Source organism: Entelurus aequoreus, linkage group LG06 (assembly GCF_033978785.1).
Source record: "Entelurus aequoreus isolate RoL-2023_Sb linkage group LG06, RoL_Eaeq_v1.1, whole genome shotgun sequence".
Lineage (NCBI taxonomy): Eukaryota > Metazoa > Chordata > Actinopteri > Syngnathiformes > Syngnathidae > Entelurus > Entelurus aequoreus.
The window spans coordinates 34,924,335-34,940,286 of record NC_084736.1 but is presented as its reverse complement, the minus strand read 5'-3'; the positions used below and the strand labels follow the sequence as shown (position 1 = coordinate 34,940,286).

The window sequence follows — 15,952 nt, the reverse complement described above, 5'->3', positions numbered from 1 at the left end:
AAACTTACAGTATGGATGTAGAAACTTACAGTATGATGTAAACATTTACAGTATGATGTATAAACTTACAGTACGGCTGTAGAATCTTACAGTATGATGTAGAAACTTACAGTATGGTGGTAGAAACCTACAGTATGATGTAGAAACTTACATTATGGTGGTAGAAACCTACAGTATGATGTAGAAACTTACAGTATGGTGGTAGAAACTTAGTATGGTGTAGAAACTTACAGTATGGATGTAGAAACTTACAGTATGATGTAAAAACTTACAGTATGGATGTAGAAACTTACATTATGATGTAAAAATGTACAGTATGGATGTAAAAACTTACAGTATGGATGTAGAAACTTACAGTATGATGTAAACATTTACAGTATGATGTATAAACTTACAGTACGGCTGTAGTATGGATGTAGAAACTTACAGTATGATGTAAACATTTACAGTATGATGTATAAACTTACAGTACGGCTGTAGAATCTTACAGTATGATGTAGAAACTTACAGTATGATGTATAAAACTTAGTGTGATGTAGACACCTATAGTATGATGTAAAAACTTACAGTATGGATGTAGAAACTTACAGTATGATGTAAAAACCTACAGTATGATGTAGAAACTTAACAGTATGGTGGTAGAAACTTACAGTATGGATGTAGAAACTTACAATATGATGTAGAAGCTTAAGAATTTGGATGTAGAAACTTAAAAGTAAGATGTATAAAACTTAGTGTGATGTAGAAACCTACAGTATGATGTAGAAACTTACAGTATGGTGGTAGAAACCTACAGTATGATGTAGAAACTTACATTATGGTGGTAGAAACCTACAGTATGATGTAGAAACTTACAGTATGGTGGTAGAAACTTAGTATGATGTAGAAACTTACAGTATGGATGTAGAAACTTACAGTATGATGTAAAAATGTACAGTATGGATGTAAAATCTTACAGTATGGATGTAAAAACTTACAGTATGTTTTAGAAACTTACAGTATAATGTAGAAACTTTGACAACTCCAGATATTGTCAAATTTGCAATATAGTCCAAAATCACAACTCCAGATGTTGTCAAATTTGCAATATAGTCCAAAGTCACAACTCCAGATGTCAAATTTGCAATATAGTCCAAAATCACAACTCCAGATGTTGTCAAATTTGCAATATAGTCCAAAATCACAACTCCAGATGTTGTCAAGTTTGCAATATAGTCCAAAATCACTCAAAACTGAGTGTCCACAGTTCTGCTCACATTTTCCAATCATTTGTGGCAAATTTAGAGTACTTTGAACATCTGCCAGCATCTTCCAATTTGTGGATAGACCAGAGCAAGGCTTACTCCAGTCATGGTTCCCAATAGGTAGATATCTTCAAGGTCCTGGACAGAAAGGGTCACCAGGCACTCCTCTTCTCCCTAGAGTCCGTCATGTGTCCAGCAACAACCCTTCTGTCAAGACAGGCAGGTTCCCTTCAACCCCAGACCTTGTCAATTTTGTTGAGAGGTGAGTTGATCAATTCCATTGTTTAGATGTTAGAGAGTCATGCAAAGAGAGGCAAGAAGAAAGTTAGAAGAGGCAGAAACAAAGAAGGAAGCAGGAGAGACAAGGGAGAGGGAACAGGGACTGTCCGCTAGTGAGTATGTGAAAACATATACAGTATATATATATATATATATATATATATATATATATATATATATATATATATATATATATATATATATATATATATATATATATATATATATATATATATATATATATATATATATATACATATATATACACAATATATATATTTATGTATATACTTATATATATATAAATATATATATATAAGTATATATATATATAAGTATATAAATAAATATATATTTATATATATATATAGGTATATATACAGTATATATACTTATGTATATAGGTATATACAGTATATATATATACTGTATATATATATATATATATATATATATATATATATATATATATATATATATATATATATATATATATATATATATATATATATATATATATATATATATATATATATATATATATATATATATATATATATATATATATATATATATATATATATATATTCTAGCTAAACTCTCTGGGTCCGCCTTCAGCACCCAGTCATGGCGTCAATGTTAGCAGCGGTTTTCTGAGGCCTGTAAGCAGCTGCTGAGGGGATCCATGGACATGTACTGGACTTGGGGGGCCGTGAAAGACTGCTTGCATCATGTTGGAGAAGGTCATCCTGCACCGCAGCCACACACTTTTTCGCTTGTCCAAGCTCTCACGCTTTCCTCCAGCACACCAGCTCCAACCTCTTCCTGACTCTGTCCCTGCCTTTAAGTTGCTGATAAGGGTCTTCAGGAAGTAGCCCAGAACCGCCGTTCTGTTGCTGCTACGCAAACTTTTACCAGCTCTCGCAAAACAGGAGATTTGTAATCAATGAAAGCACAAACACTTTGCCAATCAAGATAACGTCCATCAATGCCTAGAAGCGGACGTAGCTGTGATTAGCAGATTTTAGCTAAATTGAGCTGCCGTGTTTGGCAAATAGAGGAGCTGTGTTACGGCGCACGCACATACTGCCATTCCCTCCACTGCGGAAGCAGCAGAAAGCTCCGCTGAGAGCGCAGCCGGACACGCCCCCGCGCACTCCGCTCAGACCGCGGCCACGCGCCTTCACAGCCGGAGGCAATCTGCAATCAGCGCACCTGGATTTGATGAGCCTCAGCAGTATATAGACCCACGCAGTAGACGACCCAGCGCCGGAACCTAGTTCTCTGTTTACATTGTCTCCGTCGCCTTAGAAGTGCCTCACTTCTCTGGATCGCCCCCTGGACCCTGACTGCCTTCCTCGATCCTCGACTTCCCTTGTTTTTGGACCCGGACCTCAGGACGCCTCTCTCCAGCCCCCACTGACCTCTATTGCCCTGCCCCTTTGGACTTGTTTGCCTCTACAACCAACACACACTTGCAACAACCTCTGGTTAATTCCTACACATAATCTGGCATGCACACACATAGTAGCATACACACTCCACTCAATCATCAAAAGCTCAATAAATCCTGTTGAGCGAGACTTCCTGTGTCGTGCCGTCTCTTTCCCACTTGTCATACATAACACTCTGCGTGTATTTAGCGCAGGGATGCGGTACGGCACAGGCATGGTGCCGCCGTGACCTAGGGTTTTAGTGGCAGTGGAAATCGATGCGTTGACTTGTATATGTATGTGTATGTAAGTATATATACATACATATATACATGTCTGTTTATACAGTATATACTGTATGTTTGTGTATATAATGTGTGTATGTATATATATGAATGTGTATATGTACGTGTGTATATATGTGTGTATGTGTATATGTATGTATATAAATGTATGTTGGTATACATATATATATACATATATATATATATATATATATATACATATATATATATATATATATATATATATATATATATATATATATATATATATATATATATATATATATATATATATATATATATATAGGTATTTACATGTATATAGTATATACATAATATATATAGTGTGTATATATGTGCATGTATGTATACATATATATATTAATGTTTATACATACATATATATATACATGTGTTTATAAGTGTGTATAAATTGTGTTAATGTGTGTATGTATAAGTGTGTGTATAAAAGTGTATATATACGTGTGTGTATATATATATATTGCAATGTATGTATATAAATGCATGTATGTGTGTGTGTGTTATATATATATATATATATATATATATATATATATATATATATATATATATATATATATATATATATATATATATATATATATATATATATATATATATATATATATATATATATATATATATATATATATATATATTAGGGCTGTGAATCTTTGGGTGTCCCACGATTCCATTCAAAATCGATTTTTTTAAAATTCAACACGATTCTCGATTCAAAAACGATTTTTTTAAAAAACATTTTTTAATTTTTTTAAATGAAAACGATACACAACAATACCATAATATTGCAATACAGTTTAATTTTGGAGTTCTGAACTTGTAATTTCTTGTAGTGTTTATTAAGTGGTAATATGTCACATTTGTCCCAATTAACTTTATACCCTGATAAACAGCCATATTCAGTGATGACATTATTGATATAAAGAAGAGAGGAGTTAACATGTGACAGGTAAAAAAATTATGTCGTCACAATACATCGATACCTTATTATACTGAGAGCCAATTTTTATACCATGAATATTATTTTCACTTCTTATTTTTGCAGCTAAGGGTTCAATAACCAAATTAAAAATAATAATCCAGATGCAGGACATCCCTGTTTTACTCCTCTTTTTAACAAAATAGGTTCTGAAATATGATTATTGGTTTTGACTGATGCCATGGGCCTTGTATAAAGCATCTTAATCCATTGTATAAAATTATCTCCAAATTTGTGCCAAAACGTGTTTGGGAACTATTGTTTTATGACATTCCTCCAGTAAACTTGTCTAAATATGGTCTTTGTTAAGTTGATTTAAAAAGTGTGATTAGAAATCAGAGTATGAGAGATGTATTGACCTTGTTTTCTGACATTCCTCAAATAAAGTTGTCAACATATGGTCTTTGTCAAGTTGAGTAGAAATCAGAGTATGAGAGATGTATTGACCTTGTTTCATGACATTCCTCCAATAAAGTTGTCAACATATGGTCTTTATTAAGTTATTTCTAAAGTGATATTAGAAATCAGAGTATGAGAGATGTATTGACCTGGTTTTATGACATTCCTCCAATAAAGTTGTTAAAATGAGGCCTTAGTCAAGTTTGATTAGAAATCACAGTAGGTACCGACCTTGTTTTATGACATTACTCCAATAAAGTTGTCAAAATAAGGCCTTAGTCAAGTTGATTAGAAATCAGAGTATGAGAGATGTATTGACCTTGTTTTATGACATTCCTCAAATAAAGTTGTCTAAATATGGTCTTTATTAAGTTAATTAAAATTTGTGATTAGAAATCAGAGTATGAGAGGCGTATTGACCTTGTTTTATGACATTCCTCCAATAATGTTGTCAAAATAAGTCAAATTGATTAGAAATCAGTAGATACTGACCTTGTTTTATGACATCCCTCCAATAAAGTTGTCAAAATAAGGCCTTGTCAAGTTGATTAGAAATCAGAGAAGGTACTGACCTTGTTTTATAACATTCCTCCAATAAAGATGTCAAAATAAGACCTTAGTCAAGTTCATTAGAAATCAGAGTAGGTACTGACCTTGTTTTATGACATTCCTCCAATAAAGTTGTCAAAATAAGGCCTTAGTTAAGTTGATTAGAAATCAAGAGTAGGTACTGACCTTGTTTTATGACATTCCTCCAATAAAGTTGTCAATATAAGGCCTTAGTCAAGTTGATTAGAAATCGAGTAGGTACTGACCTTGTTTTATGACATTCCTCCAATAGAGTTGTCAAAATAAGTCAAGTTGATTAGAAATCAGAGTAGGCACTGACCTTGTTTTACGACATTCCTCAGATAAAGTTGTGAAAATAAGTCAAGTTGATTAGAAATCAGAGTAGGCACTGACCTTGTTTTATGACATTCCTCTAATAAAGTTGTGAAAATAAGTCAAGTTGATTAGAAATCAGAGTAGGCACTGACCTTGTCTGTGCTGCCGTCGTCTCGTTCCCAGGTGGACATGTTGTCAGTCCAGAAAGGAGGCAGAGATCTTTGTGAGGAACCTTCCTGACCTTTCTTCTCCTTGTTGCAGACCACACTGATGCAAAGTAGAAAAGAAGAAGATTTATTTTAGTGCTTCTTCTACTGGACTCCTAACACCAACTTCCAGGACAACCAAGTCATCAAGATGTTGTCATGACAACAAAAAGCTTGATTGGATGAATGCCATCCATGGCCCAGACTTGCAGGGACCTGCAGGCACGCCCACGGTGTGCTGGGTCTTAGATTGGGACAAAGGTACCTGAGATTTCCAAAAGCTTCTACTGGAGCGTCCAGCAGCAGGTCTGTGGAGCACGACTTGTTGGTCTCATCGAAGTACAGAAGTCCTAAAAAGAATCATCTTCATCACAGAAAGTAGTAATAATACAACACATTAACACTTATATTCACATTTTTATTACAGTGACATTTAGTAATATTATCATTTATATATTCATACACAATCATTTAGATGATATAATCTAATAATGTGTTGTCATTTCAGTAACATAAATGACCAATATGAGGTACTTTTAAAAATAAAATCTAGTAATATGCAGTCACTTTAATAATATACAGTAGTTTTATCAATAAAATCTACATAGTAATATGCAGTAACTTTATTCATATAAATTACTAATATGAGGTACTTTTACAAATATGATCTAGTAATATGCAGTAACTTTAATAATATACAGTAGTTTTATCAATAAAATCTAAATAGCAAAATGCAGTAACTTTAATAGTAAAAATTACTAATATGTAGTACTTTTACAAATAAAATCTAGTAATATGCAGTCACTTTAATAATATACAGTAGTTTTATAAATAAAATCTACTTAGTAATATGAAGTAACTTTAATAATATACAGTAGTTTTATAAATAAAATCTTCCTAGTAATATGCAGTATCTTTAATAATATACAGTAGTTTTATCAATAAAATCTACATAGTAATATGCAGTAACTTTACTAATATAAATTACTACTATGAGGTACTTTTACAAATATAATATAGTAATATGCAGTAACTTTATAATATAAATTACTAATATGTAGTACTTTTACAGATATAATCTAGTAATATGCAGTAACTTTAATATTATACAGTAGTTTTATAAATAAAATCTACATAGTAATATGCAGTAACTTTATAATATACATTACTAATATGAGGTACTTTTACAAATATAATCTAGTAATGTGCAGTAACTTTATAATATAAATTACTAATATGAGGTACTTTTACAAATATAATATAGTAATATGCAGTAACTTTATATTATAAATTACTAATATGTACTACTTTTACAAATATAATCTAGTAATATGCAGTAATTTTAATAATATATAGTTTTATCAATACAATCTACATAGTAATATGCAGTAACTTTAATAATATAAATTACTAATATGTAGTACTTTTACAAATATAATCTAGTAATATGCAGAAACTTTAATAATATACAGTAGTTTTATAAATAATATCTACATAGTAATATGCAGTAACTTTAATAATATACAGTAGTTTTATCAATAAAATCTACATGTAATGTACAGTAACTTTAATAATATAAATTACTAATATGTAGTACTTTTACAAATATAATCTAGTAATATGCAGAAACTTTAATAATATACAGTAGTTTTATAAATAATATCTACATAGTAATATGCAGTAACTTTAATAATATGCAGTAGTTTTATAAATAAAATCTACATAGTAATATGCAGTAACTTTAATAATATACAGTAGTTTTATCAATAAAATCTACATCGTAATATGCAGTAACTTTATTAATATAAATTACTAATATGAGGTACTTTTACAAATATAACCTAGTAATATGCAGTAACTTTATAATATAAATGACTAATAAGGAGTACTTTTACAAATATAATCTAGTAATATGCAGTAACTTTAATATTATACAGTAGTTTTATAAATAAAATCTACATAGTAATATGCAATAACTTTATAATATAAATTACTAACATGAGGTACTTTTACAAATATAATCTAGTAATATGCAGTAACTTTATAATATAAATTACTAATATGTAGTACTTTTCAAAATATATTTCAAAATATAATCTAGTAATATGCAGTAACTTTAATAATATACAGTATTTTTATCAATAAAATCTACATAGTAATATGCAGTAACTTCAATAATATAAATTACCAATAGGTAGTACTTTTACAAATATAATCTACTCTAGTAATATGCAGTAACTTTATATTATAAATTACTAATATGTACTACTTTTACAAATATAATCTAGTAATATGCAGTAATTTTAATAATATATAGTTTTATCAATACAATCTACATAGTAATATGCAGTAACTAATATAAATTACTAATATGTAGTACTTTTACAAATATAATCTAGTAATATGCAGAAACTTTAATAATATACAGTAGTTTTATAAATAATATCTACATAGTAATATGCAGTAACATTAATAATATACAGTAGTTTTATCAATAAAATCTACATGTAATATGCAGTAACTTTAATAATATAAATTACTAATATGTAGTACTTTTACAAATATAATCTAGTAATATGCAGAAACTTTAATAATATACAGTAGTTTTATAAATAATATCCACATAGTAATATGCAGTAACTTTAATAATATGCAGTAGTTTTATAAATGAAATCTACATAGTAATATGCAGTAACTTTAATAATATACAGTAGTTTTATCAATAAAATCTACATCGTAATATGCAGTAACTTTATTAATATAAATTACTAATATGAGGTACTTTTACAAATATAACCTAGTAATATGCAGTAACTTTATAATATAAATTACTAATAAAGAGTACTTTTACAAATATCATCTAGTAATATGCAGTAACTTTAATATTATACAGTAGTTTTATAAATAAAATCTACATAGTAATATGCAATAACTTTATAATATAAATTACTAACATGAGGTACTTTTACAAATATAATCTAGTAATATGCAGTAACTTTATAATATAAATTACTAATATGTATTGTATATGCAGGGATTAAGCAATTCCGTACCATCTCCCTCCTCAATGTGGAAGCTAAGCTCTTCCTGGGGATTCTGGCGAAGAGGTTAACCACCTTCATGTTGGATAATGGCTACATGGATACTTCAGTTCAAAAAGGTGGCATTCCAGGGGTATCTGGCTGTCTCGAACACACCAGCGTAATCTCCAAGATCATCGAGGATGCAAAGAGGAACCACGGAGACCTAGCAGTCTTGTGGCTTGATCTAACAAATGCCTATGGAACGATACCCCACAAGTTGGTGGAGCTGACTTTGAAGACCTACCACATACCAGAGCGATTCCAGAAACTCTTGCGTCAGTACTTTGACGGATTCAACATGCGATTCACCTGCGGAGAATTCACCACCAACTGGCAGAGACTCGAAGTGGGCATTGTCACTGGCTGCACAATTTCAGTGATTTTATTTTCTGCAGCCATGAATCTTCTTGTCAAGTCGGCAGAGAAGTTAGGTCGAGGCGCAGTCCTTGCAAGCGGAATCCAGATGCTGCCCATTAGAGCGTTCATGGACGACCTTACCATCACAGCAAGATCAGTGCCAGAAGGAAGATGGATTTTGGAGGACCTGATTGAGCTCACCAATTGGGCAAGGATGGAGTTCAAACCGGCAAAGTCCAGAAGCCTAGTTCTGAAGAAAGGGCGTGTTCAGGACCAGTTTCGCTTCAAGATCAGGGAGAACATCATCCCAACTGTCCAAGAGAAACCTGTGAAGTGCTTGGGGAAGTGGTATAGGGCAGACCTCAATGACCGGCTGAGTGTGAGAGAAATGCTTAGCCAAGCAGAAGCCTGGATGACATCCCTCGAAAAGAGCGGCCTCCCGGGCAAGTATAAGGCCTGGGGTTACCAACATGGGGTTCTCCCCCGTCTGCTCTGGCCACTCCTGGTTTATGAGGTACCTGTATCCACAGTTGAGAGTCTGGAGAAAAAGTTGAACACCTACTTGAGGAGATGGCTGGGTGTCCCAAGAAGCTTCTGTTCCATTGGACTGTACAGCACAGGAAGCAAGCTACAGCTGCCAATAACATCAGTGGTGGAGGAGTACAAGGTGACAAAAACACGCCAGGCCATGATGCTACGAGACAGCAAAGACAAGCGAGTACGGCAGGCAGGCATTGTCGTCAGGTCAGGCAGAAAGTGGTTAGCCAGCATAGCACTGAGGGAGGCGGAGGATCGACTGCATCACGCGGACATTGTGGGATCAGTAGCCCAGGGAAGACTTGGTCTGGGTTGCTCATCCAGAACAAGATGGAACAAAGCTGACCCAAAGGAGCGGCGAGGCTTGGTGCAGAGGGAGGTCCGAAAGGCTGAGGAGGAAAGCCGGTATGTCAAGGCAGTAGCCATGAAAAAACAGGGCAGCTGGACTAGATGGGAGAGTGTAAAAGACAGATCTCTAACCTGGCAGGACATCTGGAGCATGGAAGGCCACCGGATCAGGTTCCTGCTGTGTTCTACATATGATGTCCTGCCCACCCCATCAAACCTCCATACTTGGGGAATGGTAGAGAGCCCCAGCTGCACACTCTGCGGGAAGATAGCTAACCTGGAGCATGTCCTCTCCTCTTGTCACTCAAGCTTAGCAGATGGCAAGTTCCGGTGGCGTCATGACCAGATCCTTGCTCAGCTGGCAGAAGGTGTTGAGCAGGCCAGGAAGAGGACAAGGCAGCTCTCTAATGGGCCACGCTTCATCCACTTCGTCAGGGCAGGTGAAAGCGCAGCAGCAGGAGGGAGGAACAAAGGAGTTCTGGCCACAGCAAACGACTGGGAGATGCGGGCCGACCTGAAGAAGCAGCTCAAATTCCCAGAGGAGATAGCCCACACTACCCTGAGACCTGATATTGTTCTGTGGTCTAGAGGAACCAAACAGGTGGTGCTTATCGAGCTGACAGTACCTTGGGAAGAGAGGATGGAGGAGGCGTACGAACGCAAGCTCAAGAAGTACCAAACCCTCATCCTCGAGAGCCAGCACAATGGATGGAAGGCCTGGAACCTACCGGTGGAGGTGGGCTGTAGAGGCTTTGCGGGGCGGTCGCTCTGGAGAGCACTCGGACTGCTAGGGATCGAGGGGCTGGCTAGGAAGCGGCTGGTAGCCAACATCACTAAAAGGGCAGAGGAAGCATCGCGCTGGATTTGGTTACAAAGAAAGGTGCGATGGCAGAGCCGACCTACTGAAGGACTAGGGACATAGAGTTGGGTGGCATTCAGCGGGGGTAGATCCAGGACGCTGGATCTGCCGTCGAGCCCCTCCGAAGCGTCATGGGCTTAATTCGACGAAACGTTGATGACGGGGGGTGCCCATTTGAGAATCTGCTGATGCCAACCAACTCATGTCCAGTTGAGGTATGCGGTCAAGCTTAGTTTTGGCTCAGGGAGGAGGACGTCCCTGCCATGCAGAGTCCCGCCGGTGCCTTGATGGAAGGAGAGATGAAGAGAGCGAGGCCACAGGCTCACAGATGGTGCAGGGGCGAGTACCTGTAAAGGTGAGCCAGTTGCGATACCCTTATCGTATTTTGCATATATATATGTAGTACTTTTAAAAATATAATCTAGTAATATGCAGTAACTTTAATAATATACAGTAGTTTTATCAATAAAATCTACATAGTAATATGCAGTAACTTTAATAATATAAATTACCAATAGGTAGTACTTTTACAAATATAATCTACTCTAGTAATATGCAGTAACTTTAATAATATACAGTAATTGTCATGACGCGGAGTCGAACCCACGTTTCCTCTGCAGCTGGAGCTGCAGGCACCTCTGCTAACCCCTCTGCTGGCAGCATGCTCAGACACGCCTCTGCTCGCGCTGAGCACAACACGCCCACACAGCAACAAGCCTGCAAACAATCACTTATCCGCGCACCTGGACTTGACGAGGGGGAGCGGCATAAAGACCAGCGGACCCGAGGAACCTTTGCCAGAAAGTCGCTAATCTTCCCAGTAAGCATCACGTCTGGCATTCCCTCTCCTGTGCTTTGCTCTTTGCTCTCTCTCCATGTCTCCCTTGTTCATGTCCCTTGTGTCTTCCGCAGTGACTGCCTTCCTCGATCCATGACCTCCCTGCTCGGACCCAGACCACGCTGCCTTGCCCCTCTGGACTCGACGAAAGATACAACCAACACTCACAGACAACAACCCCTGGTAACATTTACACTATTAATATTACATAGTCTACACTCATTCACTTACAGTGGCATACACACGCCACGTAATCATCAAAGGTTTGAATAAACCTTGTGAACCGCAGTTGTGCCCTGGTTGTCGCCTCCTTCCCTTCTCTGTACATAACAGTACGTTCTGGCCACAACATGTCGGAACCAGGCGACAACGGCAAGCCCCTGGCCCGGCCATCCAGAACTTCTGACCTGGCTATCCTTAGCTCCGTCGTGAGCGAGCATCAGATTCGTTTGTCTGGATAGAGCGTTTTCCCGACTGTATACTAGGCTGGACAGCCTATGCCCTGAGGCAAGTCCCGGGCCCGTGGTACCCCCACATGCGTCCCAAGTCCGGGGACCTGAACACTGCAGTCTGGAACGGGAACCCAGGATTGCCAGTCCGAGACCCTTTGAGGGAGACTTTGAGCCATGTAGGGGTTTTCTGGTACAATGTGACCTCATTTTTTGTCATCAGCCCTCCCGCTATTCCACCGATGGCGCCAAGATTGCATTCATTTTTGCCTTGCTTTCCGGACCGGCACTTAAGTGGGCTACGGTCGCCGTCGACAGGACCGTGGGTCTCAACTCCGACTACTGTGCTTTCCGTGCTGAATTTCGGGCCGTCTTCGATCACCCCAAGGATGGGGGGGACGCGGCCGGACGTCTGCACTCCATCTCGCAGGGCTCACGCTCCGTGGCAGCCTACACCCTGGAATTCCGGACCCTGGCGGCGGACAGCGGTTGGGAGGACCGGACGCTCCAAAGCGCGTTCCGTCGCGGCCTCTCTGAGGAGATTAAGGACGGTCTGCTGAGAGACAGACCTACTTCCTGCAAAGACCTCATCGAATTGGCCCTCCAATTTGACCTAAGACTTTGTGAACGTGCAGCAGAGCGAGGCCAGAGAGCAGCTTCTAGAAGCCAACCTTTTCCCTCTTTCAAGGCGGAGGGAATCCTTGTGAGCCATACTTTATTCCCCCGTAAGGAAGAAAACCCAGACATTCTGCTACCCGCAACTCTGGCCTGGGACAAGAGGAGCGTACAAGTGGAGGCATTTGTGGACTCTGGAGCAGACGAGAGTCTTTTGAACTACGAGTTCGCCCGGCAGATGGGCATTCCCCTGATCTCCCTGGACAAGACACTGCCTGCACAAGCCCTGGATGGACGGCTGTTGGGCCCCATCAAGTACCGCACGGAGCCCCTCTCCATGACCATTTCCGGTAACCACAGGGAGACCATCAGCCTTTGGGTGCTGGAAGCTCCAGTAGCCCCACTGGTTCTTGGAAGATCTTGGCTTTGTCTCCACAACCCCCATATCTCTTGGACTTCCGGAAGAATCCTGGCTTGGAGCACACCCTGCATGGCCAACTGTCTCAGGTCAGCGTCCCTTCCGGTCCACCACTCCACTACCACGACTCCCCCGGCCGATTTATCCCTGGTCCTTGCTTGCTACCATGACTTAGCCGAGGTCTTCGGCAAGGTACGTGCACAGGGACTACCCCCTCATAGACCCTACGACTGTACCATTGAGTTACTCTCTGACGCTACTCTGCCTTCTAGCCGCCTTTACAATCTGTCTCTTCCAGAGAAGGAGGCTATGAGGGAAAACATTACGGAGGGCCTTGCCTCGGGCATCATTACCCCGTCCAAGTCTCCATTGGCCGCAGGATTATTTTTCGTGGCCAAAAAGGACGGGTCCCTTCGGCCCTGCATTGATTACCGTCACCTAAACAACATCACCATCAAGAACAAGTACCCTCTTCTGCTACTCAACTCTTCTTTCGAGTCCTTGGCACCTGCTACCGTCTTCACCAAACTGGATCTCCGTAACGCCTATCACCTGGTACGGATCAGAGAGGGGGACGAGTGGAAAACGGCCTTCAACACCCATATGGGGCATTATGAGTACCGGGTAATGCCTTTTGGTCTTACCAACGCACCTGCAGTTTTCCAAACCCTTGTCAACGACATCCTCCGGGACATGTTGGACCAATTTGTGGTAGTATACCTGGACGACATTCTGATTTTCTCCCGTAACCTCTCTGACCACCAGCAACATGTCTGGCGTGTCCTGCAACGTCTCCTGGAGAATCGTCTATTCGTGAAGGCAGAGAAATGCATCTTCCACTCCTCTTCAGTGGAGTTCCTGGGATTTGTGGTCAAAAAGGGGCACATAAGACCCGACCCGAAGAAGGTTAAGGCCGTAGTAGAGTGGCCTCAACCTACTACTAGGACGGAACTTCGGAGGTTCCTCGGCTTCGCCGGCTTCTACCGCGATTCATTCGGGACTTCAGTAGGGTTGCTGCACCGCTCCACTCCCTCACGTCAACTAACGTGCCCTTTGTGTGGACACTTTTGGCTAGAAAGGCCTTTGAGGACTTAAAAGAGCGTTTCGTTTCAGCCCCCATTCTCGTCCACCCCGACTTAAGACAGTGCTTTCCTGGTGGAGGTGGACACCTCAGACTCTGGGATTGGGGCTATTCTCTCACAACGGTCCAGAAGTGACAATTTGATTCACCCTGTGGCTTTTTTCTCTAGGCGCCTGACCCAGGCCGAGCTAAACTACGACGCTGGGAATAGGGAATTATTGGCGGTCCACAAGGCCCTGGTTGAATGGAGACATTGGCTGGAAGGAGCTAGACACCAGTTCCAGATCCTGACAGATCACAGCAACCTTCTGCACATCCGAGCTGCCAAAAGACTCAACAATCGGCAGGCAAGGTGGCAGCAGTTTTTCTCCCGCTTCAATTACGTGCTCTCTTTCAGGCCTGGGTCTAAGAACACTAAGGCTGACGCACTATCCCGGTTATTCGTGAAAGAGACCACCTGTCCGTCAGTGGCGGAGCCCATCCTTCCTCCCACTCGCATCGTTGGAATGGTGACTTGGAAGGTGGAGGACCTGGTCAAGTCTGCGCTGTGCGCCAATCCAGGACCAGGAGGTGGACCACCCAACAAGCTTTATGTCCACCGGGAGCTACGATCCAGGGTCCTGGATTGGGGGCACTTCAGTCTGTTCTCTTGCCATCCAGGCTTTCAACGATCCATATTGCTGCTGCGAAGACGTTTTTGGTGGCCATCCATGGCCAAGGATACACGTGAGTTCATCGCTGCTTGTACTACTTGTGCCCGTAGTAAGACGTCACACAGGCCTCCTGCTGGTCTCCTTCGCCCTCTCTCCATTCCTGCCCGTCCCTGGTCACACATCGCCCTGGATTTCGTCACGGGATTTCCAGCCTCCAGAGGTAACACCACCATTCTTACTATTGTTGACCGTTTCTCCAAGGCAGCCCACTTCATTCCTCTGCGCAAGTTACCTTCTACCTCAGAGACGTCTGATCTTCTCACACTACACGTCGTCAAGCAACATGGTATCCCGGTGGACATCGTCTCTGACCGAGGGCCTCAGTTTACGTCACAAATATGGAGAGACTTCTGCAAGGGAATCGGGGCCTCGGTCAGCCTCACATCGGGATACCATCCCCAGAGCAACGGGCAGGCTGAGAGGGCAAACCAAAGCTTGGAGACCATGCTACGCTGTGTCGCCAGTCGTCAACCCACGTCCTGGAGCAAGTTTTTGCTTTGGGTGGAATTTTCCTACAACTCCTTGAAGAGCTCCGCTACCGGTATGTCCCCATTTGAGTGCTCGTTGGGTTATCAACCCCCCTTGTTTCCCCAACAGGAACTGGAAATCGCTGTGCCCTCGACTAGGGCTCATATTAGGCGGTGTCAGAGGGTGTGGAGAGCCGCTCGTGCGGCCTTAGAGAGGGCCTCCGAGAGGATGTGCCGCAACGCCGACCGTCATCGCATTCCGGCCCCGTCCTGTCGGCGAGGACAACAACTTATGCTACTCACAAAGGACCTCAGCCTCCAGGTACCATCTAGAAAATTGGCACCACGTTACGTTGGTCCTTTTGCCATCTTGTCCATCATAAACCCTGTATCTGTCAAATTGGCTCTTCCACCCTCGGTCAAGCGGCACCCAGTG

General features: G+C 40.1%; 1 protein-coding gene across 2 annotated transcripts in view; it reads right to left on the bottom strand.

The window, feature by feature from the left end:
- Positions 1–15,952, bottom strand: part of LOC133652171 (uncharacterized protein C7orf57 homolog) — a 78,451-nt gene that overhangs the window by 57,587 nt on the left and 4,912 nt on the right. For both annotated transcript variants that reach the window (XM_062050614.1, XM_062050613.1), the window contains exons 4-5: positions 6,017–6,101; positions 5,698–5,812 (exon numbers count right to left, since the gene is read on the bottom strand). In XM_062050614.1, coding sequence (XP_061906598.1) covers positions 5,698–5,812; positions 6,017–6,101 — 200 coding nt within the window. The remainder of the gene's footprint in view (positions 1–5,697; positions 5,813–6,016; positions 6,102–15,952) is intronic.